General features: G+C 42.9%; 1 protein-coding gene across 1 annotated transcript; it reads right to left on the bottom strand.

The window, feature by feature from the left end:
• Nucleotides 1-1,292: 1,292 nt before the first annotated feature.
• serpinh2 (serine (or cysteine) peptidase inhibitor, clade H, member 2) lies at nt 1,293-23,064 on the bottom strand. The gene is made up of 5 exons (XM_028564072.1): nt 22,655-23,064; nt 21,496-22,139; nt 16,329-16,421; nt 15,531-15,763; nt 1,293-2,669 (listed from the first exon to the last, which is right to left on the bottom strand). The coding sequence occupies exons 2-5, from the start codon at nt 22,130-22,132 to the stop codon at nt 2,364-2,366; spliced, it is 1,269 nt and encodes a 422-aa protein (XP_028419873.1). The 5' UTR covers nt 22,133-22,139; nt 22,655-23,064; the 3' UTR covers nt 1,293-2,363.
• Nucleotides 23,065-23,544: the final 480 nt, after the last annotated feature.

A 23,544-nucleotide genomic window follows, 5' to 3' on the forward strand; every position in this document is an offset into this window, starting at 1 on the left:
GTGAAAAAAACCGTCCCGTTCCCATCATACAGCTGTACATTGAGAAGCCCTTCAAAAGAATAAAATGATTAAGAACAAAATCACAAATCTTTCATGACCAAAAAACTGATCAAACATATTTGTACCAAAAGACAGGATAAAAAACCTGTACGTATGTATTGGTGCAACGTCAGCATACATTGGCATATACTGTAATACCTACCCTCATAGTTGGATATACTGTACATATAGCTGCTCTATGCATCACTGAGAAGTGGTTACCTTTTCCTTTTGAGCAGATGTGGACATGTATGTTTGTCAGTTTTGTGAAGTGAATAAAATGTGAGGGCGAGCCAGCAGGGAGCTGGTGTTGGAATGAGCAGGATTGATGTGCTCACAGCATACGGCCTCGGATCCATCATCGGCTTGTCTGAACTGGGCTCCTGGGTTTATTCAGTGTGGAGTATACCTGCAGTATGGTGCCCTTTACAAGTCCCCGTCTACACAGGAGGCAACTGCAGAGGTCATTGTAGTAACGCACGACGCACGCACGCACGCACGCACGCACGCACGCACGCCACACACACACACACACACACACACACACACACACACACACACACACACACACACACACACACACACACACACACACACACACACACACACACACACACACACACACACACACACACACACACACACACACACACACACACACACACACACACACACACACACACAGTTGCTGAGCGGAGGACTAAATTAGGAACAAAGCTGAAATACCGGGGTGCTAGTGGAACAGATTCGTTGAATGCTGCGCATCAGACGGACCAGCTGTGTGCGTAGACGCCGTTACTAAGCACTGTAACAGAACAGATGTAGCACACATTTTCACTTTTAAGAAAATACATTCCTTCTTTTTCTGGTACCAAACTTTGACAACTTCTAGAAAAAAAATATTTTATACTCACATTACATGGACAGCACAACACTAAAGTGAATGTTGTAGTGTTTTTAATAAAACACAATATAAGATACACATTTACCTTAGTAGGTCGGGAATTTAGTGAATGTTTTGACAAAGTTGATGGTGCACTGCGAGCTTATTATGCGCTGCCCCTCAAAATTCATTAACTGATGCTGGTTCAGGGATTTAAATCTGAACCGCACACCCTTGAGGCTCAATGTCAGCCAATTCGCTTCAGGGTAGAAGTTAAAAAAAAAAAAAAAAAAAAAAGTACTGTCAAGAAAGATGGAGCTGTGGCAGTCCATGCAAACTATAAATTAATAGTATGTGTTTTGATGATTGATTGGTTTCTATCAAACAGAAATATTTATTTAAAAAAATACACCTCATCAAATATCAAACATACACTTCACACATACCACAGGAGCTACTGTGGTTCATTCACATATCACAATCATTTCCTCTGGTGCTTAAAAAAAAAAAAACTAAATGTACAAATAAAAATCAATACCTCTTTGAATGGCTGTAATCATCCTAAATATTAAGTTGTTATATTTAAGTCGAGCGATGTCAGTCGTGTTTGTTTCCAGCGGCATAGCGCTGTCATTGATCCTGGCTGGTATTAAGAGATTAAAAGGTTCCCCGTCCTCTCCGTGTTGTTGACAAGCGTTGTGAGTCATTACGGCCATTAGCATTAAGCTGGCTCATCAATAAGCACTTGGCTGATCCATCAGTCTTCCTCTGATGTAGCCCAGGGGACCCCACCGTGGGTCCCTGTCAGCTTCGGGAGCGGCCGCATGGGCACCCTTGATCTGTCGGTCACCGCGCACGCTCGCTCACTCACTCGCTCACTCACTCGCTCACTCACTCGCTCACTCACTCGCTCACTCACTCGCTCACTAACAGGCTCTGGTGTTTGGCTGACAGGGAGGATTCAAGTGTCACTGTAAGTCTCTGTTCTTTGTAGATGCCGCTGTTAAGTGTTGAGTGAGTGTAGCCACTTCTGCTCGTCAGCATGTTAGGGTTTGTCAGTGCGTTCTTTTTTATTTTGGTTTGTGTTGATCATTGAGGCCTTGAATGTGTGCGTATGTGTGTGTGAGAGAGACAATGCAGGGAGTCTCTCCAAGTTAGTGTTTTTGCTGTATCCGTCGACTTCAGTTATGTCTTACACTGTATCTTTATGTATGCCATGTAGGGGTCTGTGTGTGTGTGTGTGTGTCAGGTATGTCAGTGTCAGTCAGCGCAGGACTATGCAGCGTCTATGTATGACAGCCAGCCGTTGTCTGATGTGATAGGGTGCCACAGTGAATGGCAATGTATCGACTTAGAAACCAGTAGGTCGTCTTTGAGAGGGAGCTTGTAAGACACAGAGCCAAAAAAGAAGACTGGAAAAGGATATATATGTTGGTGGGTATTACAGTTCATCATGGAGGGCCTCTCCCTCTACATGGTCCAGAGCTCCCATGAGCAGCAGGGCTCCAGTCGTGTTGTCTCTGACAAAGATGATGAAGGGGTGATCAGCGTAGAACAGTTTGGGCTTTTCTATGTTCTCCTCCTCTAGATCTGCGTCTCCTTTCCCAGCTTGAGCAGCCAGCTCAAGGGAAGCCCAATGGAGGACTCCACCCAGGTGGAGTTTCCCCTTGCCCTTGTCTGACACCCCCGAGAAGTCGGCCACCTTCTGGTCCCAGGCATCGGTCAAGCCCAGAGCAGACAACTGCTTCTGGAAAGTGAAAACAGAGTAATGGAATTTATGGACTGCCTTGAATCAATTCCCCCAAAGCTGTGAGGTCATCCCATAGAGAGGTCCTGCAAGTGTTTGCAAACAAGCAGCTGCCAGGACACTGATTAATTATGCACACAAGAATACCAAACAGCGAGTGGGAGGGAAGGCACATTTTAAAATTTCAGTGGGAGAAAAGCACTGCCCTTTCTAAACCTCGCCGCATGATAAACGTACACATTAAACCGTCCAAAACAGTCAATCAGTAACTTTTCTAAAAGGGTTTTGACCATGTTTATTTACTTTCTATCCCAGAAGATGAGATAGGGAAGGAGGCTGACAGTTGCCCTTGTTGTGAGCAGGCAGAACAAAGTGGGCGACAGGCAGCAGAGGAGACGGAAGGAGGAAGCAGAGGATGAATAATTTAAGAGTGATGCCCCGTGACCTCAGCACCTCCTTTGTTTTGGCTCTGATATGAATTCCACAGAAAGTCGTCGTCATGACAGGTAGTTTATCCTCCCATGGCAGAGGGCCACTCACAGTGACAGGCTTCTCCAGGGGCCAGATGAAAGCATGTGTGGGTGTGAGCGTGCGACTTGTGTGTGGATGTGCGGGAGGGCCACTGCTGGAAGAGGAAGTTGCAGAGGGAGATGAGTGGGTAAAGATCTTGTTTTCTAGCATTGTTTAAACTTCCACTGATTAAAACTCTTTATTGGAAATACATTTTACCTGCAGACAAGAAGAGTATATCACTTGGATGAGCTGTCTGGGTAAATGTGAGTGCTCTGGGAGTGCTGCCTTACTCACATTGGTTTTCTTTTCAAAACCACTTATGTACATATAATACTGCATAATTCCTAAAACCACATGCTGATGGACAATTGTAGTAATCCATCTAGAATGTCTGCTTCTCTACTTAAAAATGTAGATGTGCATGTAAGAGGAAGTTAGACTGGATTGTGTTGGCTTATGCCTAAACATGAAATACGTAGATGTATATACACAGTTGTAGGCATCTGTCAATCCCATTCTAGTGTTTTCATGCAAAGCTCTTGTCTCTACACAGATACACACCTCCTGCTCTAATGCAATTCTATTGTCCTCATCCATTATTCCTGCACTCTTCCGCCACTCGCTACCACTACATCACTGTCTTCCTCTGCTGCTGTGCCACTTGCCTGGCATCCCCATCCCTCATTTGCCCCGCCCGCCTCTATTTTATCCCACTCTGTCTCTCTCTCTGCTTCTAACTCAGTCTTTTTTCTCCCCGCCTCATCCTTCTCTTTCTACGACAGGCCGGCTCGGCCCGGTATACATCGCTTTCTCAACTTCTCCATCTCCGTCTGCAATCGTTCCAAGGTTTTTCCGCTCCTTATCTAACGAGGGAACATAAGCAGACTTACGCTGGTGGATTCCTCAGATTGGCAGATGGTTTCTGTGTTTCTGTGTCATCCGCCATGTCCATCCTTCCTCATTCTCCTCAACAATATTCCAGAAGACCCAGCTCACTTGGCCTACAGTAGTGCAGGTGCCACTATGAACATCATAAATAATACTAACCAACCCCACATGACCTAGCTTTCCTCTCTGACTCTCTTGCTCTGCTTGTCAAGGCAAAAGCTTTTGGTAAATCTTTTTGAAGGTATAACGCGTTTAAAAATTAAAAAGGACCCCGTGGCAGCACGCTGGGAAACAGACCAGGGGTGTTAGAGGAGCCAATGGAGGCCCTGTGTGTCACATAGATGTGGCACTGCATTACATGGGGAAAAACCCCTCTGGGATGTGGTCTATGGCTGCCCTTTCTCTCTGAAGCACCACATGAATCTTAGATGGAACAGCACTGGGCGGACTGCTGATGCGAGTGAGAGCCACAGGCATTGTCAGCTGGTGGTTTCCTCTATGTGGTGTGTGGTGGGTGTGTGTGTGTGTGTGTGTGTGTGTGTGTGTGTGTGTGTGTGTGCAGCGTTTACTTGGCCTACAGCGGTGCAGTATAACTGGGCCTGAGGTAGCATGGCATCAACCCTCAGGCGTGCAGCACTCGGCATCACATTATTTCAGCTCGATGGTTGAGCCCACTAAGTAGCTTGTTGGGTGTACCTGTGGGGGTTTTAAGGGGATAAGTTGTGACAGCCAGGACATGTTACAGCTCTATCTGTGAGGAGTCACAGCAGCTGATGTTAAAAGACAGAGCAGCCTTAATAATGACAATGGGGGGGAAAAAGAAAGATGAGAAGAAAAGCAGAGATCAAACAGGTATACCAGGGTTTCCCGCAGCACTTTCCAGTTTAGGCGGCCCGCCTTAACAACACGCGCCTGCCGCCTTAATTAAAAGTAAAATATCCGCTACTCTGTTTGAGTGGCTGTAATGTCCAAGTCGCATCAACACAGTCACAGGAAAACAAGGTAACGGCCAGTTGTCAAGATACCACCAATCACAACGGAAAGAGCATTTGCTGGTGAGTGTCGTTTATTCACATTTAAAAAGGGATAAATTGGCATTTGACCATTGCGTGCGCGTCGGAATTTCTCAATAAATGTGCGAGCAGCTGGGGCATGCCCGGGCAGAGACGGGGTGAGTGGACTTACCGGAGCGTTGCTATATGGCGGGCAGAGAGCATTTCTATATGTATCTCTGTCCTGTTCTTCACATCAGTGAGACTTTCTTCTCTTGTTTCAACAAAGTGAATACATGACGAAGTGTCTGAACTATCCATCACCTCTCGCGCGTGGATTCTCAACATCCTGGCTGTTTCCCGGTCTTTGAGACACAGCTGTTGTGTGTTTTTTTTTTTTTTTTTTAATCACTACACGCGGTTCACAACACATAGTTAGTTAGCGCAGTTAACACTACACACAGTGAAATTACGTGTCCTGTTTTTATTTCACGCATACTATCTGCTTTGGGTGAGTGAATCTATGGGCTGAGCTATTCTCACAGAGCGGTTTGTTTTGGAGAAGAGTTGTCAGGCGAAGTGGAAGAGAGCGTGTCACAGAGGATAATGGGAGCCATGCGAGAAAAACTGTTATAGCGCCTTTTTTTTATATATATACACTACCGGTCAAAAGTTTGGGGTCACTTAGAAATTTCCATTCCACTCCATTCCAGACACAATACCTGCTGAGATCAGTTGTATTGTTTTTTTTAACCAGGGCAGCAGTTTTCAGATTACATTATGTGCTTACATAATTGCAAAAGGGTTCTCGACTGTTGTAGAAAGAAGTGGCTGAAGAAACAGTTGAAATTCATGCTTTTTGGTCTAAACGTCATACCCAAATTAAAAGTGGTACAGCTCCCATATACTTTGACACTCAGGGTTGTGCCTGATATCATTGGAAAGGTGATTGATGTGGGTTTGTTTGTGTATTTGAGAAGTGTTGTATTTTGTAGTTTTTTGGCTTTTTTATTTGCACTTTTCAAATAGAAATAAAAAACGCACAGACATATTTGTAGAAAAGAATTCATATAACATCCATTTTTTGAGTCTTTTGGTGTCTGGATTGTTTCTGTAGTAAGCTGAGACATGGCTTATGCTGTGTTGTCTGTCACCTGTCAGATGTGTTTACAGCAGTGTATTCTAATCACTTTACAGATGTATGACTTGGACGGAAATAAAACACCTCCATTCTAGCCTCTGTAACTCTGTGTCAGTAAGGCCTAGAATCGCCCTGACACTTGTAACAAAAACTTGAGAATGTTTCCTTTCCAATAATATCAGGCACACCCCTGAGTGTCAAAGTATATGAGAGCTGTACCACTTTTAATTTGAGTATGACGTTTAGACCAAAAAACATGGATTTCAAGCATTTCTTCAGCCACTTCTTTCTACAACAGTCGAGAAGCCTTTAGCAATTATGTAAGCACATAATGTAATCTGAAAACTGCTGTTCTGATTAAAAAAAACAATGCAACTGATCTCAGCAGGTATTGTGTCTGGAATGGAGTGGAATGGAAATTTCTAAGTGACCCCAAACTTTTGACTGGTAGTGTATATATATATATATATACAGTGAGGAAAATAAGTATTTGAACACCCTGCTATTTTGCAAGTTCTCCCACTTGGAAATCATGGAGGGGTCTGAAATTGTCATCGTAGGTGCATGTCCACTGTGAGAGACATAATCTAAAAAAAATAAAATCCAGAAATCACAATATAGGATTTTTTAACTATTTATTTGTATGGTACAGCTGCAAAAAATTATTTGAACACCTGTCTATCAGCTAGAATTCTGACCCTCAAAGACCTGTTAGTCTGCCTTTAAAATGCCCACCGCCACTCCATTTATTATCCTAAATTAGATGCACCTGTTTGAGGTCGTTAGCTGCATAAAGACACCTGTCCATCCCATACAATCAGTAAGAATCCAACTACTAACAAGGCCAAGACCAAAGAGCTGTCCAAAGACACTAGAGACAAAATTGTACACCTCCACAAGGCTGGAAAGGGCTACGGGGAAATTGCCAAGCAGCTTGGTGAAAAAAGGTCCAATGTTGGAGCAATCATTAAAAAATGGAAGAAGCTAAACATGACTGTCAATCTCCCTCGGACTGGGGCTCCATGCAAGATCTCACCTCGTGGGGTCTCAATGATCCTAAGAAAGGTGAGAAATCAGCCCAGGACTACACGGGAGGAGCTGGTCAATGACTTGAAAAGAGCTGGGACCACCATTTCCAAGGTTACTGTTGGTTATACACTAAGACGTCATGGTTTGAAATCATGCATGGCACGGAAGGTTCCCCTGCTTAAACCAGCACATGTCAAGGCCCGTCTTAAGTTTGCCAATGACCATTTGGATGATCCAGAGGAGTCATGGGAGAAAGTCATGTGGTCAGATGAGACCAAAATAGAACTTTTTGGTCATAATTCCACTAACGTGTTTGGAGGAAGAAGAATGATGAGTACCATCCCAAGAACACCATCCCTACTGTGAAGCATGGGGGTGGTAGCATCATGCTTTGGGGGTGTTTTTCTGCACATGGGACAGGGCGACTGCACTGTATTAAGGAGAGGATGACCGGGGCCATGTATTGTGAGATTTTGGGAACAACCTCCTTCCCTCAGTTAGAGCATTGAAGATGGGTCGAGGCTGGGTCTTCCAACATGACAATGACCCAAGCACACAGCCAGGATAACCAAGGAGTGGCTCTGTAAGAAGCATATCAAGGTTCTGGCGTGGCCTAGCCAGTCTCCAGACCTAAACCCAATAGAGAATCTTTGGAGGGAGCTCAAACTCCGTGTTTCTCAGCGACAGCCCAGAAACCTGACTGATCTAGAGAAGATCTGTGTGGGGGAGTGGGCCAAAATCCCTCCTGCAGTGTGTGCAAACCTGGTGAAAAACTACAGGAAACATTTGACCTCTGTACTTGCAAACAAAGGCTACTGTACCAAATATTAACATTGATTTTCTCAGGTGTTCAAATACTTATTTGCAGCTGTATCATACAAATAAATAGTTAAAAAATCATACATTGTGATTTTTGGATTTTATTTTTTTTTAGATTATGTCTCTCACAGTGGACATGCACCTACGATGACAATTTCAGACCCCTCCATGATTTCTAAGTGGGAGAACTTGCAAAATAGCAGGGTGTTCAAATACTTATTTTCCTCACTGTATATAGTTTAATGAGCTTAAAATTGCACATTTTTGAATTTATTTATTTCGAATTTATTAATTATAAATTACTATTGAAATGTAATACTTAGTGTATTAGTGTAGTGTGTAGTAAACCACCCCCCGGTCAGATGCCAATCCTACCACCTTAGCTAACAAATTTTCTGTGGTAAACCCTGTACACTATTGCTAAACAGTGCTATTTTTTTATAAGCTTCTGTTTCCAAACTATGAGACTTGAACTGGGAAAAGACCTTAAGATGATTAAAACATAGGAAAGACTACACGCCACACATAACAACTATCTCTACCAACATCAGATATGTTTTTTCTCAGTCAAATAGGGGCACTTGCAGAACAACCGAGTAAAGAAGACAACAGATTGATTCAACAGATTGAATCAAGTCCTGTCACTAGGTAACTAACGAAATCCCATGAAAAGCCTTGTATGGTTGTGTGTAGAATGGAATATACTTGAATATGGTGTAGCTATGTAATTATTGATTATATTCTGGCTTCATCATTTGGTCTATGAAATTTCAAGAATTAGTCAAAGAAATACCCATCATGATTTCTAAAAGCCCAAGATGATGTCTTCAAATGTCTTGTTTGCCAAGTAATATCCAAATCTCCAGTGTTATAAAACCAGCAAATCCTCACAAAGACTGAAACTATTTGTTTACCAAAATACTTGCAGAATGATTATCTGTTGGTCAGTTTCTTCTACTTCTTCTACTATATGATGTCTTCAGTCCCAATTCCGCTTGTAAATATCAAATATGTTAGTGTCCACCAAGTACCTGGTGGGGACCTTTGTAGCATCCCTTTCTCTCTCCCCTTGTTTTTTTTTTCTGCCTCTTCATTTGTCCAATAAATAAATAAATAAACACATATTGATGAGAACATCTGCATATTTTGAACCAGAAGGCAAGTTATTTCAATTCTTAAAACACCACACACTGTATGATTTTATCTCACCACGGTCAACATCAACGGACTCAGACTGAAACAAACTGGCCCAATCAACTGGGATACCTACATTGTGACTGTGATCAGTCCAACAATCATAAAACACTAGGGTTAAAACCTCCCTGCCCCCGCACAGTTTACACCTCCTGTTCCCTCCGGCTTACCAATCACACCGGCCAAATGATTCTTTAAAGCTGTCGCCACCTTAAACAACTACAGACGTGTTCTGCTTAATTCAATACTGCCCTTAACATTCTGTGTGGGTGGTTTCAAGTATGTAGTACATGGCACTGGCATCATCACAGCTCCATTTCACGGACACATTAGATGCAGGCTTTAAAAAAAACAACTCTTTCTATTGGCTCTCTTGAGGCTTCAAAGCCTCTCCATCTCTTTATTGAGTCTCATCAGCAATACTGCTACTGGCATCTTATTTACATTGGCTTTCACCTCTTTTACACAGTCAATACGCTCTCTATCTCATTCACTCGCTCACATATACACATAAATGGCTTTTTATTCCACAAGGCTATTTTCCAACAAATGAAAAAGGAAAAAAAAAAGAAGCTTTTGCTTTTAGTAAGGGATTTAACGAATGCCCACGAAACCCATCAGAAAAATTCATATGATGCAGGGCTGTGGTAGCTGGGTTAAAACAGCTGTCCCTCGACACTGTATACTGCAGTGTGTGCTCTTGTAAATATTTGATGGCCTTTTGACCTCATTAGCCGTGATTGAGTGAGCTCTCCGGTGCACACTCATATGTCTTAGTCACCGACTGGAGATACAGCAAGAATGGAGCTCAAGCTCAACCATTAGTGTGTGTGCGCGTGTGTGTGTGGGGCCTGGTCAGCACGGGATCAGAGACAGAGGGAGAGGGTGGTTTATCCAGTGGCCTCTGGGCCAGGCTTGTTAAGAGGGTTCTCAGTCTCCAAATACAGACTCCGACACAGCGTGCCCTTCACCAGAGGAGAACTTCACAAATAGGGAGATGGAAAGAAAGAAAAAGGCAGAATTCTGCAGCTATTTATAGTTCTCTGTGACTCTTTCCACCTTCTCCCTAAGCAATCATTGACCCCCCTCGTCCTCCTCCACCTCTTCTGCTCACTTGCCTGCCGAATGTCAATCCTATTTAGGTCAGCAGAGCCAATGTGCGGCTGCTGACTGATGGCGTATTACAGTCACATGTGAGACCTACAAAAAGGAATTAGATCCCTGAAAAAGATATGACGGAGAGGACAGAGGTGAGGGAGGGAATGGGTGCGTTTGGATGTGGCAAATCCATGTAACATGACCCAGAGGTGCGTGATTTAGTTTGTTCTCATTGGTCTCGCAGAGAGGACACTAGTGTTAGGGTTGATACAGTACACACACACACACACGCACAATGACCTTCTATTTATCCAGATGCTGCCCTCTAATCTCAGGAGTCCATGGCCATCCAAAGCACTGACAGACAGAGTGGTACACAGCATTAACGCACGGTGATGAGCAATTATTTGCCCGACCCAATTGGAAAAATGAACGTCAGAAAAGACATGGAAGAATGTCACTGGCCAGAGGGGTTGGACAGACAGATGAAATGAGCTTGGAGTGGGTTGAGGGCTTGTTCAGAGATTTAGCCATTTCATAATGATTCCTCAAAAGCACCTCTTTTTTTCTTCAGAGAGCTAACGGAGGCAGACAGCTCTTGACGAGTTTGAGAAATGGAGGCCAAAACATTCAAGTGCTTGTCCATAATGAGGTTACACAATGGGAGCTACTTTTAGTTATTTACAAGAGTAAAAAGTTGTTGTTTTCCGTCTGGCAAACTCTTGCAGAGACAAAAGAGGATCTGTGCAACAGTACATTTCTGCTCTTTCCCTGGTAAACTTGTAGCTGTGTCAAAAGGAATCGTTTCAAGCTTTAGTTCTAGATTACAGCCTCTTCCCCAGAGTGTCCTGACAATGTTAATGTCAAAAGCTTGTTTTTCATGTCTAGCAGAGTAACATGGCAGCACAACTCTTCGGAGATGTTTGTTAAACTAGAAAGAGGCCAAAGTGGATTTCGTCAGTCCATGATGAGGTTACAATATACATCTACAGAGGACATGGTAATAGGTTCCAGTCCCTTGCCCTAAGGAAATGGGTTTTACCGGCATGCCCTCTGTATCTGTCAGGTTCAACAACTCTCTCTCTCTCTCTCTCTCTCTCTCTCTCTCTCTCTCTCTCTCTCTCTCTCTCTCTCTCTCTCTCTCTCTCTCTCTCTCTCTCTCTCTCTCTCTCTCTCTCTCTCTCTCTCTCTCTCTCTCTCTCTCTCTCTCTCTCTCTCTCTCTCACTGGTGGGTAACAGTGAGCACTAAAGAATGTCTGAAGAACATTTTAATGGTACGACATTGTCTTAAATGCAAATCCTTTTCTTTACTGTTTTGCTCACCTAAGCTCTCTGAAAACCACCAGCTTGTGAAAAATCAGGTGTGTCACATCCAAAAACCCATGGCCGAGACATCCCTAGTGAGTTCATTATTTGGCAACTGCAAATAAAAAAGTGAACCTTTAGATCAGAACTATGACTGCAACTAATGTCAACACAATATGCTGTGCTCTTGCCCCACGCTATGAACCCTGTGGCCTGGTCAAATACGTGCTCTTACACTAGCTCGACAACTCTCCAACCTTTCAGTCAGCAGCCTGACACAGCCTCCGGTTTGGCCTGTGTGAACCTTAACACGCCCCATGCCCTCACATTAGCATCAGCAGCCACTAAGCTGCTGCCTGTCTGTCTGCCTGCTGCTCCTCCTGGCTTCCTTTCCTCTGAGACTCAGACCAGCTACCTGCTGGCTCCAAGGGCTAAGAGAAGCAGAGATACAGGCAGACTACCAGCTGGGCTGTGGCATGACCTTTGTGCTCCTGCAAAAGGAAATCTGTGGGAGGCTTTGGAAGTCCACCGAGGAGCTACAGGTCACGGTCATCCTGAGGCCCCTCTCAGCCTACGAGCTGCCAGGGGTTTGATTCCCTGCGTACAGCTGGGTGCCAATCACCTCAAGGGAAGGAGTGACATTTGAACTCACAGAGTTGGAATCTGCATTGAACTGGAAGGGGCAAGCCAGGCCACTGCTTCCCTAAGAGCACTAAAAAGGCAGAGGAAAAGAAAGACATGTAGGCACGAAACAGAGGTCACAGGTGACAAACGCATGGAGGACGACAAGAAAGAGGAATAAATGACATGTGAGAAACACTGTGCGACATGGAGGCAGAGCAGCAAGGCACAAGGACAGAGAGAGAGGAGGCGACAAATACACCTGAAGGGGAAGAAAAAGGGAACCAAGATAAGCAGAGTACGAGTTGGAAAAAGGAGGTGGATAAGACAGAAGCATAGAACAAAGAAGAGGAGACATGGAAAAACCAAAGACGAGGATGAAGAAGGCGAGGAAACAATGAGAGTGATGACTGGATGTCTTGGAGATATGAGAAACCATATCAGGTGAAGTGAAAAATTATGCAGTGTGTGGACACAGGAAATGAATGAAAGCTAGAAACTAAAAGAACAAAAAGCACAATTGTGGCTGCATGCAGGGATCCACTCTGTCAAATTCCACTACTGTATTAAAAAGCTGAGAAACCGCTTCCCCACTGCACGTTTAATGTACTGTGTAAGGATATCACCTCAGTCCTCAGTGTCAAATACAAATGCCGGGAACGTGGATTAAAAGTAAAAAAGATTCAACAGTATTACTCCCACAGAAACACCTGTAGATCCCCCTACAAAGAAAAACTACAAATCCTGTTGCTAGGGCAAGGTGAGGAGAGTCTGGAAATTAGGCTAATACAAGATGGACTGCGTCTGGTGGGGATGGAACACCTGGTTGTTCACTCTCACAAGGATTTGCCAGAGCCAGCCAAGGCTCTGGGGGCTTCAGAAGCCACAGCTCAGGCAGTCATGTGCTGCAGCCATACACACAGGCAGCGCAGGGAGGAGTAAAAGGGATGCAACCACAGACCTAGAGTATGTACCTTGCTCAAAGACATAACCCTGAAATGGAACAAGGTGTCACAGATGAGCTACCTTGTAAAGTCAGCGACATAAAGAAGCCCCTCTGATCGCATTCAAAGAGTTTTTCAGGTGAGGATTAAGACATCAGTCTTCATCCAAACATTTTAGAGCAGTATGCATCAAAGATACCACTCACTCTGCCTGCAATAAAAGACAGACATGATGTATTAGCCTGAACTATATGGGACTCAAAATATGGGAAATGTACTATAAAAGGAAACCAAAGTATTATGCTGTGATTGATTTAAAACTAAAGGTCAAGTTTATTCCATCTTAATGGAAGATATCGTTTTACTTATTTCACTAGTACAACTACGCTGCACATAGCTGTACATATCTGTCTGACCAATTTGGTCGCACATGCGACCAAAATTTGTAAAGGTGTGACTACGATTTTTCCTAGGTCGCACCGGTGCACTGAACATCCTCGCATCCGCTGCCTCTCCACGAATGAAGCAATATCGTTTATATCGATATGGTTTAATGTTGCGTTACATGACCCATTCCTTCTGTAAAGTCGTGCCTGGGTTTGGATCTCTCCTCCGCGCAGCCCCGCCCCCTATTCACTCACACACGGCTCCCCTGCAACATGGAGAGACACAGCGCCGCTGGTCCACATGCTGACATTTGTCTACAGTTTTAATTGTTATTAACACAGCTGTATATTGTTGAGTATGAGAGGAAAACCTGTATTGGTACCAGTGTTTCCGCTGGTAACTCTCTGTTATTGCAGCCGCCACGGCGAAAAACATATTAGAAGTTATTAAATGCAACTAACTTCAGTGCTGGACCTGGGCGAGAGATGTGACCAGTGGCCAGAATATCATAGTTCATAAAAATGCAGCGCAGTGACGATACAGACATTTCATAGCCTACGCAAGACGTGTGTAACGCCGCTGACCCACCAAAGCGCATTCGACCCGTGCTGGACCAATTCATAATGAGTCAGCCGTCACTCTGTGAATAGCATACGCTTCAGTCCATCGAACTCCCCCTCTCTCCCTCTGTCTCCCTATGTCTTTCGGTCCGTTTTGTTTTTTTTATAGGAAAGCTGAAGACATGAAACGGAAGAGGGACGGGGGAATGCATGCAGGAAAGGGCCGCAGGTCGGAGTCGACCTCTACATATACCAACTGAGCTATCCGGGCGCTCTCTTTCTCTTTTAAAAATTTTGTCTGTTATTGTTGTTGAAAACAAGTGAAGGAGCTTTCTCTGAGATATATATACTGTATTTTTAATATATCATAGGCTATTTATTTCAGATAACTGTGTTATAAAATGTGTTGCAGCTGTATATTTTCAAACTGGTAAAGAAAACCCTGTCTTTGCATTTTATTTGAATCACAATCTGTTTTAATAAAAGAGCTTGTGAAAAGTGGCTTTGACTTAAAACTGAACATTTAGCCCACTTTGTAAAAAATACAGAGCTATATATCATGTCTATCAGCGTTAACGGTGACGCAAGGAAAAATTTGGGTGCACCTAAATTTTGTGCTGGTGCACCTAAATAAAAAAAGTCAGGCGCACCAGTGCAACCAAGGAAAAAAGTTAGTCTGGAGCCTTGATATGGTTCATTCAGTATATCCATATTTATTCTGTTTTTCTTATTATATATTCTGTTAATACACTGCATATATCTATATCTGTATTATTCTTACTACTAGTATAATGTCACTGCTACTACACTGCACATATCAGTACATGTTGTTCATACATTGTTCGTATTACATGGCCATATTTATTCTGCTTTATAACACTGCAATATATTTCTTGTCCAGCCTATGCACCACCTGTCTATATTTTTTTTTGCACTTCTGGTTGGACGCCGACTGCATTTCGCTGTCTTTGACTTTGTACTCTGCACAATGACAATAAAGTTGAATCTAATCTAAAAAAAAAAAACTAAACTGGTGTTGAACCATGAAGCCATAGTGGAAGAGCCAAAAACAGTTGTTCTTTGAGTGGCCACTTTGTTTTTTAACTCACCCGTTGAAATTATATTCAGGCTGGGGCGGCCTCTAGCTCACCCAGTGGCGACGACTGAACCACTGGGAGCGGCCTATTTTTAGCTTCATTTTGGCTCTTCAGAAACCGACGGGTGTCGTCACGGAGACTATGTCCATATTTTTGTATTATAGTCTTTGCTACAATCACAATAACGTACAGTAAGTTTAAACGTAACTTAACATTCATACCGATATTTCAAAAATGCTTCACCAAATACGAATAAAACGTTGTTGTGCTAACCTGCAGACTGAGTGTGCTGGTGATGTTGGTCACGGGCAGCGAGATGGACACACTGGTGATATTGGTCTTCTCCAGCCACTTGGACAGCAGCTCAAGAGTCAGAAGCTTCTCCAACCTTGCCAGGCTCTCCACATGAAAGGGCATTAGAAGCACAACGCTGGCCTTGCCCCCACATAGAGGCGCCTCCAGAACCTGCACCATGTTTTCTATGTCTTCATGGTGACGGTACAAACCTGGAGGATATGACAGGCGGAGGCATGCACAGAGGAGAGGAAAGATCAGTCAGGGAGAGAATTTGTCATAATGGAACATTCTTGCTTTTCAGTGGTAGTTCAGAGCAGTATCTCTCTGCAGCAGTTCTCTCAGTTCAGACTTGCATTTTCAGCTGTGTCACTTGTGCCACCGGAGTTCTCACCGAACTGAATTACAGGAGAAAACACTACAGAGTTGGGTTGAATCCACTCAAACATGATGTGAATGCAACCTTAGACATGACAAAGGATCACTGAAATAATCTTTTTCATGAATTTGAAATGGCATACTAGAACATTAAATAGAATACAACGTATCCCTCCAACATCTTTTACTGCTGTCGTAGCAGAAATATGCTCTGCTCCGTTGTTGTTTTAAGACAATACATAAAATATGAAAAGTGTGTTAAATAAATCATAAAGATACACAGTGATAAATAGGAGAGAAGCAGATTGGACCTTACAGATGTTCAAGCCATTTTAGAACTCGAATTGCTGCCGCATCTATTTGCTGGTAGGAGTACAGCAGCGACAGACTGTCTTTTACCTGCTCTGTGCATCATCATTACTTTGGTGTATTCCTTCCCCAAGAAGGTACGATGATCTGTGCTCCCCTCGCTGAACTCTCTCTCCCAGAGGCCTGAGCAAACAGCCAAACAAACACAGAGAACAGAGCCATTTTGAATGCAGAGCGCCTGACATGGATAGGCTGTGAGAAAATACTGAATGATTGAAAAGAGGCAAAAAGGTGGACAGACACTAGGTTAAACAATGCCATGTTCATAAAATACATACAGACCTCATACACAGTGACACCGGCTGACACTGCTCATGAATCATCAATATCTACCGGCCATTAAAAAGTGTCTACTCTTCTCAATGCTGAGTTGAGAGTGCTATACTGAGGCAGTTATGAGGTCCTTAAGGCCACATTGTCCCATTCACTGTTCACCACATGCCAATTGGCCCGGCTAACCCCCTGACAGCTGTCAATTTAGGAGAGTAGTGGAATTACTGTTGTAATAACCTCACAACACATTCCCAAAGCCGCCGGCCCATTCTATTGTGCAGGGGACACTGGGTGGAGTGAGGAGGTCGACAGATTAGGACTTGTACTCATGTCACTCTTTGTGAAGGACGCCTGGTGCCAGTTAGGGCTAAAACTAACGAGGATTTCATTAATCGATTATCAATCACAACACTTATGACACAAAACTAAGGTGCAAGAAGGCCAAAGAAATATCAAATGGCTCATTTGCCCTATTGAAAGTCTAGAGACCAATTGCTTGGCTCTATTATTAAATACTATTATTAAATACTTTTAAATACAGAGCCTTCTATTCTCTATCGATAATCAGCTAGTCCCTAAAATGTCAAAAAATTGTGAAAAATACCTTTTGAAAGTTCCCAAAGCCCAAGGTGACATCTTTAAATTGCTTGTTTAGTCCCACACAATTCAAAATACTCTATTTAAACTGTTATAAAACCGAGTAAAGCAGCTCTCAAATGCCAAATATTCTCATTTGAATGTTTGGCATTTTTCCTTAAACAAATTACTTTAAAATGATTTAGTATTTATTATAGCTTGTTATCATGTATGCTAACTTCTTTCTTAAGATTTTAGGCTTCTATTTGTATAGGACGGCTTAGACTTAGACTAGGGGAGAGAGAGGGGGGAATGACATGCTCTACTCTGTGAGCTAACCTGGTGCCCTATGCTAACATGTAATAATTAGCACTTAGAACATGAGACTGATGAGATTTCATTAGTTTCTGAGGTATTTAGGTGTTCACCAAAGTATTGGACAAATTAGAATTTTGACCTGATGATGGCCCTAGATGAAAAGCTAAGGGATAAACAAAGTTATTCCTGAGGAGCACGTGAATGTCTTTAACACATTTCATGGCAATCCATACAACAGTTGTCGAGAGTTTTTCCTCACCACTGTCGCATTAGCCACTGCTAATGCTTGCTCTTGGGGGAATTAATGGAGTTGTTGGGGCTTTGTAAATTATAGAGTGGGGTCTAGACCTACTCTATATGTAAAGTGTCTCGAGATAACTCTTATTATGATTTGATACTATAAATAAAATTGAATTGAGATATTTCACTAAAAACCATGAACGTCAACCTCCTCCCCTGGTGATTTCATCAGTGATATTTTCTTCAGACATTGGAAAGCTCCAGAGCCACACAAGACATTATACAACTGATTTTACAGGCTGACAGGTACAGAACTAACTAAACTGAACTTGATGTGTAAAATTGGAGCCGCTTTAAATAGTATAATTGATTATAAAAATGAATGATAATTAATTTTCTGTTGATCAATTAATGAACAAAAATTACAGCACTAGGCTTTCCCAGAACCACCCAGCCTAAATTGGACCCCAGCCAATAAGAAGTCACAGCAGAATGACATGTGATTCTCCCTTCCAGGCATGCTAGCGCAAGTCACAGACATTCGCTCCGCTTGCTATAACATCAGAGAGTGAAACATAATCGCGCTGGAATTCAAAAACAACTGGCTGAAGATTACCTGAAGTGGCAGCCGTGTTGTTGAAAAGATGTCGTAATGAGGAATAACTTCTCCACGGTATGGTGTACACGTGTATGTTTGAGTTGTATCGAGCAGGGACCTAATGACCTCACCAGCCTGTGTAACAGACTCTGTGGATCTCTGCGTGTGGGCTTGTGTCTAGACGAGCTTTGGGTTCGCCCTGCATTATCTTCTTTTTATGGGACACTATAGCAAGAGAGATCACTTGAAACCTGAATCCATTCATATCAATCTACAATAAACAATGAGACAATTGCACAGCTGAGAACTCCAAATCGCTCACAGACCAATTCATACTGTAAATTTAAGGCAAAACCCAGAGAAGAATCAATGAGGCCTACTGGCTCCCTCTCCTCCCTCATCAACTTTTGATTACAAGTAGATGCGGTATTTCAGAAGCTATTATTAGAGGTAAAAATATGTGGGGACTTGTTGTTCTCTCTTGCCTTTTCTATCCTCTTCTCATTCCCCATGTTGCTGTGTTATCCTGTATATAAGTTTCTCTCAACAGTTTTTTTTCCACAATCTTATTTTTCTTCTTCCATCTGCAGTGTTTGTTTGTCTAAAACAGGAACAAAGCCTGAATTAATTAACCAGTGTGGACTGGAACTCCCAATGTAAGCCTTTTACATCCCTCCACTATGTCTGTCAATCTCTTTCGCTCTCTCAGCAGGCCACCCTCTCTCTTTCCTTTTCTCAGTTTTCACTATTTACTTGCATCGCTTTGTCCCCTTCCCACCCAGACATCTCTCCCTACACTGCTCATTCTCTTTGCTTTTAACATCTCTCCACTATAAACATGTTCCACTACTAATTGCCCCTGACCTTCCCTTTCTCTGAATGCTGTGTACAGCCCAGGGAAGGAGGGACCGCAAAGAGCTTTTTTTAATTCTCCCCTTCAATAATTAACTAAAGGGGACGACAGTGAAACAAACAAAAGTGAGCAAAAAAAAGCAGATGCCTGTTCAGTGCCAAAAGAAATCCCGGCACCATCTCTAAAACTATTACATTATCACACACTATGAATTGTGTGAAATCAAAGACAAATAAAAAAGTTACAACAAACCAAAGGCAGCAAGTACGAGCAAGAAGCAAACTATCGACCACTTGTGAATTATGAATCAAAACTAAAGGAATCCAATTTTAAGTAATCTAATTTCTGTGCTGCAATCTGCTGTGTAATCTAATTTGTATATTTTCTCCACAAAATTAATGAACCGACCAACGAGGGCCAGTTCACAGAAAAACTAATTTCGTAATGAAGTCAAAACATCAAACAAAGAAAATTAATTAAATTGCTTATCAATGTATAGTCTGTCTGGGAATGTTATTTTCTAAAGGCTGTCTATCTGTTGGCAACAGGTTTTTCACTTCAGCCGTCTTGCCTTCTTTGCACCTAATAAAAAGAATACCTGCAGGAGGAAACAGAAGGGATAGAGGCAGATAGAAGCAGATAAGGATGTGAACACGAGACATGGAAAGAAGAGGAAGAGGAGACAGGGGGTAGATTAGACACACGATAAAACAATGACAAAAGCATAAAAACAGACAAACGCCACAAAAAGAAAAAGTGAAACAGAGGGATATATTTAACGCATCATCATCTTTTGTGGAGACTGCAAACAAAAATGATATCAGCAGGCATGCGAATGTTGGCTTTGCTCTGAGAAAAAGAGAGATGCTACTGTAGATTATAGTCCTGAAAAGTTGTCATGAAAATGGAAAATGGGCTATTTGCTATTTCTTTGACTCATAATGAACTAAAATCTAGTTGTACTGACACCCTTTAACAGCCAAATAAAAGTTACAATATTCTAACTCTTTAACCTTTAATGATACTTTTAAAAAGGTCCCATAGTATGCTAATTTTCAGTTTCATACTTGTATTTTTGGGTTTCTACTAGAACATGTTTACATGCTTTAATGTTCAAAAAACACATTATTTCTTATACTGTCTGTCTGAAACGCTCAATTTTAGCGTCTGTCTCTTTAAACCCCCCTCCCGAAAAAGACCTGTTCTGATTGGTCCGCATTTCTGTGCTTTCCGCATCTCTGTACCGTCACTGCAGCCGGGGAATGACTATAACAGCACTGTAGCGCCACTTTCTACCAATATATAGTATAGTTGTGACATCACAACTGTACAGAAGTCCTGACGGCTCGTTTAAAAAGGCACAGTTTCCGAATACTGACTGTGTGCATTTCTCATTTTAATACTTTCACAGTGTTTATATAGCACCTCAACCTGCTTTGTAATTAAAAAAAGATATGTAAATCTCACTTTTTACAATATGGGAGCATTAAAAGGGCACAATGAATTTCAGATTGTGAGATTATATGGATATGTTTTTGGGATGCAACCATTAAATCACAGATGGGGCTTTTCGTACTGAAACATTGACTAGTTTCATACACTGCAGCCCATCACAAAGAACAGATCTGAGCCAAGCTGTGCCACTGCAGACTTGGAGCGCTCCAAGCACAGATGTTAGGCATGACACCGAGGGAGAGAGTCTGGACACTTGTTACTCAATTATTTAAGATGACACATCACCCCCCAATGGAAGATGAATATGCTCTCAGTGATAGACCCCAGAATCATCCTTTATCTGCTGTGTCCACCAGCTGGAGTCCAGTGCATGCACACACACAGGAACACACACAGACATGCACACTGCACACAGGTGGGCATGCTGGCACACACAATGTAGTGGGCAAACTGGCATGTAGCCTCTCAGTGCTGTCTGAGAACACTGAAAACAGTATATAGGCATGCCATATTAATATTCTAAGACTTCTCATCCAGTGCAGCAAACAACATCAATAAAGAGGCATTGCATAGTTACAAATGACTCCACAATTACAAAGCACGCCAGTCTATTTCAGCATTACTCAGTCCAGTCTATCTGCTATGTTACGTATCTAATTTATATCCAAGCAGTTATGCCACTGGATGTTCACCATAATGAAATATTCAGTTGGCTATGAACTTGCATCACTTAGGGTCACAGATAAGACTGTTTTGGAGACACTGACAAATGATGACATGTTTGCATACTATTTTAGGACTATTATTTCACAACCAAGTGAGTATAGACAAGCCCACTTCACTTGTAAATTCTTGTGTGTACTGTGTGCACGGTTTCTCCATACCTTTAAAGCGCAGGGCATTGGCCAGTATCAGAGCTCCAGCCTTAGCCTGGATGTAAGCTGCTAAAGGAGCTCCCTCCAGCCCACCAAGCCCAGCCTTGGCCCAACCATGGAGCTGCTTCAGGTCAGCCTTGGAGTCTCCTTTTCCCAGTGGCTGATGCAGCAGCCTGAACCTAGCCTGGCTCTCCTTCACAAACGCCTGGCTGACTGGAGGAGCTTGCTTGGAAAACAGAGCTGAGGATGTGTGCAGGTGAAAGCTGGTACCATTGGCTGCAGTGAAGCTCTTTAACGCCTCGGACAGAAGATCCCCAGTGTGGGCTCCAGCCTTGGAGGGGGATGGGGTCTTGATGAGGTCTTGGAGCTGGCTGGAAGTGGTACCTGCTGAACCTCCATCCAGCGCTCCAAGTGAGGAGGCCACAAGCAGAGGGGAGAAGAGGGTGTTTACAGAGATCGAGTCAGAGCGGAGGGCCTGGTACAGGTGCAGACCAAGAGCCCAGCTGGGGTCAGCCAGAGGAGGAGGAGGGCGGGATGGAGGTCTGGTTGGGGCAGCAGGGCTCTTCTTGGATGGATCGGCCGTGCTGACCTGCACCAGAAGAACTGGCCAAGAAATGAGTATATGGACAGGAAGTCTGGGCAGCATGGCAGATCTAGAGGAAATCACAGGGAGGGAAATATAAACTATGTGTGTGTGTATGACAATGAGAGGAATGAAGGGAATTAATTCCTCTCATTAATAATACAAAGAATAAAGCTCTATTCATTACACATATTTTGGCAGATTTTTAACAGTGTGATGGCGACTTATGTTATTGCACAGTTCATATGTGAGATTAAGCAATACAAACACAGCCTAAGGGTTCCCTTTTGCTGTAAAACTACAGTGCCACAGCGGTAAACTTGATTTTGTAAATTCCTGCCCACTTGGCAACATGGTTATTATCTGGAAAAACCAGAGTGAGACACTTTGATCAAGTTTCAAAAGTTTTTCTCTATATTGCCTTACAAAAAAAACCTAGACTCGCCGACTGATTTTGCCGAGTTGGTGACAGGAGTGACAACAAACATCTGTTGTCTAGAATTCAGCCTAGCCTACTCTTGTTGTGATTTCCGCAGACCTCTAGGCGAAAAGGAAAGAAGGAAACGCGTTTTTGATCCAATTTACCGTCAGTGACTTCAAGTCTTATCCCTCTCCTCCGCCGCTGCTGCTGCTGCTTTTAGCCGTGTCCTGACCAGGAAGTGCCGGGAGTGGGTTTCAGACGTGGCAGGCAGCACACGGAGGAAGTTTTTTCGTCTTTCCTCAACTTCACCCCGGGAAAAGCTTCCTGTTTAACCCAAACCTCCAGGCATCTCATCGAAGCAGCTACTGTGCGCAGTTTGATATAAACGGTGGCAATTAAGGCTAACGAAAAAAATAAATAAAAATAAACTGGGTAAAACTTTATTAAACAGCTGTCACCCAAAATACCTTGAGAGTGAGATGTAGTTGTAGACCTTAAAGTGCCATACTGTGAAAAAGCACCATGAAAAAGTCCCGTTCCGTTTTCAAAGCAGAACATATCGCCCCGTGGTTAAAGTAGCCTAACCTCGTTTTACTGCAGTTACAGGCTACTGCATAGGCTATTACAGCTAAATATGTAATTTCGTCTATAAAAAAAAATTATTTATGAATGTAGAATCCATTAGAAGCTAACCACGGGAGAAAACCTACAGTTAGGTCGCTTTAAAGTCCGTTGTGGCGTCTCTATCTTGGTGTGTAGGCAGGCATAATACATTTATGCTTTACAAAACCATAATTAAATGTGACAAAGTCCCTAGGGATACATTATAGCGGTTCGCTATGAGCTTGGCAGGGGTTATTATGTGCATGTAATGTTGGGCCTGGTATAGTTTTTTAAAACGAACAAAAATCCACCAGTTGCAGTAAATGAGGCGTTTCTCCATGCATTCAAAAGCGAGCTTTGTGGGTTTGCCTGGATAATAAACCCTCTTGTTCTTGGCTCAGTTGGGGTTGTAGTTCCCAAAGCCGTTCAAGCGGGGTCGCTAATGGTCTTC

Source organism: Perca flavescens, chromosome 19 (assembly GCF_004354835.1).
Source record: "Perca flavescens isolate YP-PL-M2 chromosome 19, PFLA_1.0, whole genome shotgun sequence".
NCBI classification, from domain to species: domain Eukaryota; kingdom Metazoa; phylum Chordata; class Actinopteri; order Perciformes; family Percidae; genus Perca; species Perca flavescens.

Excerpts from the sequence above, each read along its gene's own strand:
- serpinh2 (XM_028564072.1), bottom strand. The coding sequence starts at position 22,132 with ATGCTGCCCAGACTTCCTGTCCATATACTCATTTCTTGGCCAGTTCTT. Across the intron at positions 15,764-16,328 it reads AATGATGATGCACAGAGCAG|GTTTGTACCGTCACCATGAA; the intron begins GTAAAAGACAGT and ends CATATCCTCCAG. Across the intron at positions 2,670-15,530 it reads CCAGCACACTCAGTCTGCAG|AAGCAGTTGTCTGCTCTGGG; the intron begins GTTAGCACAACA and ends TTCACTTTCCAG.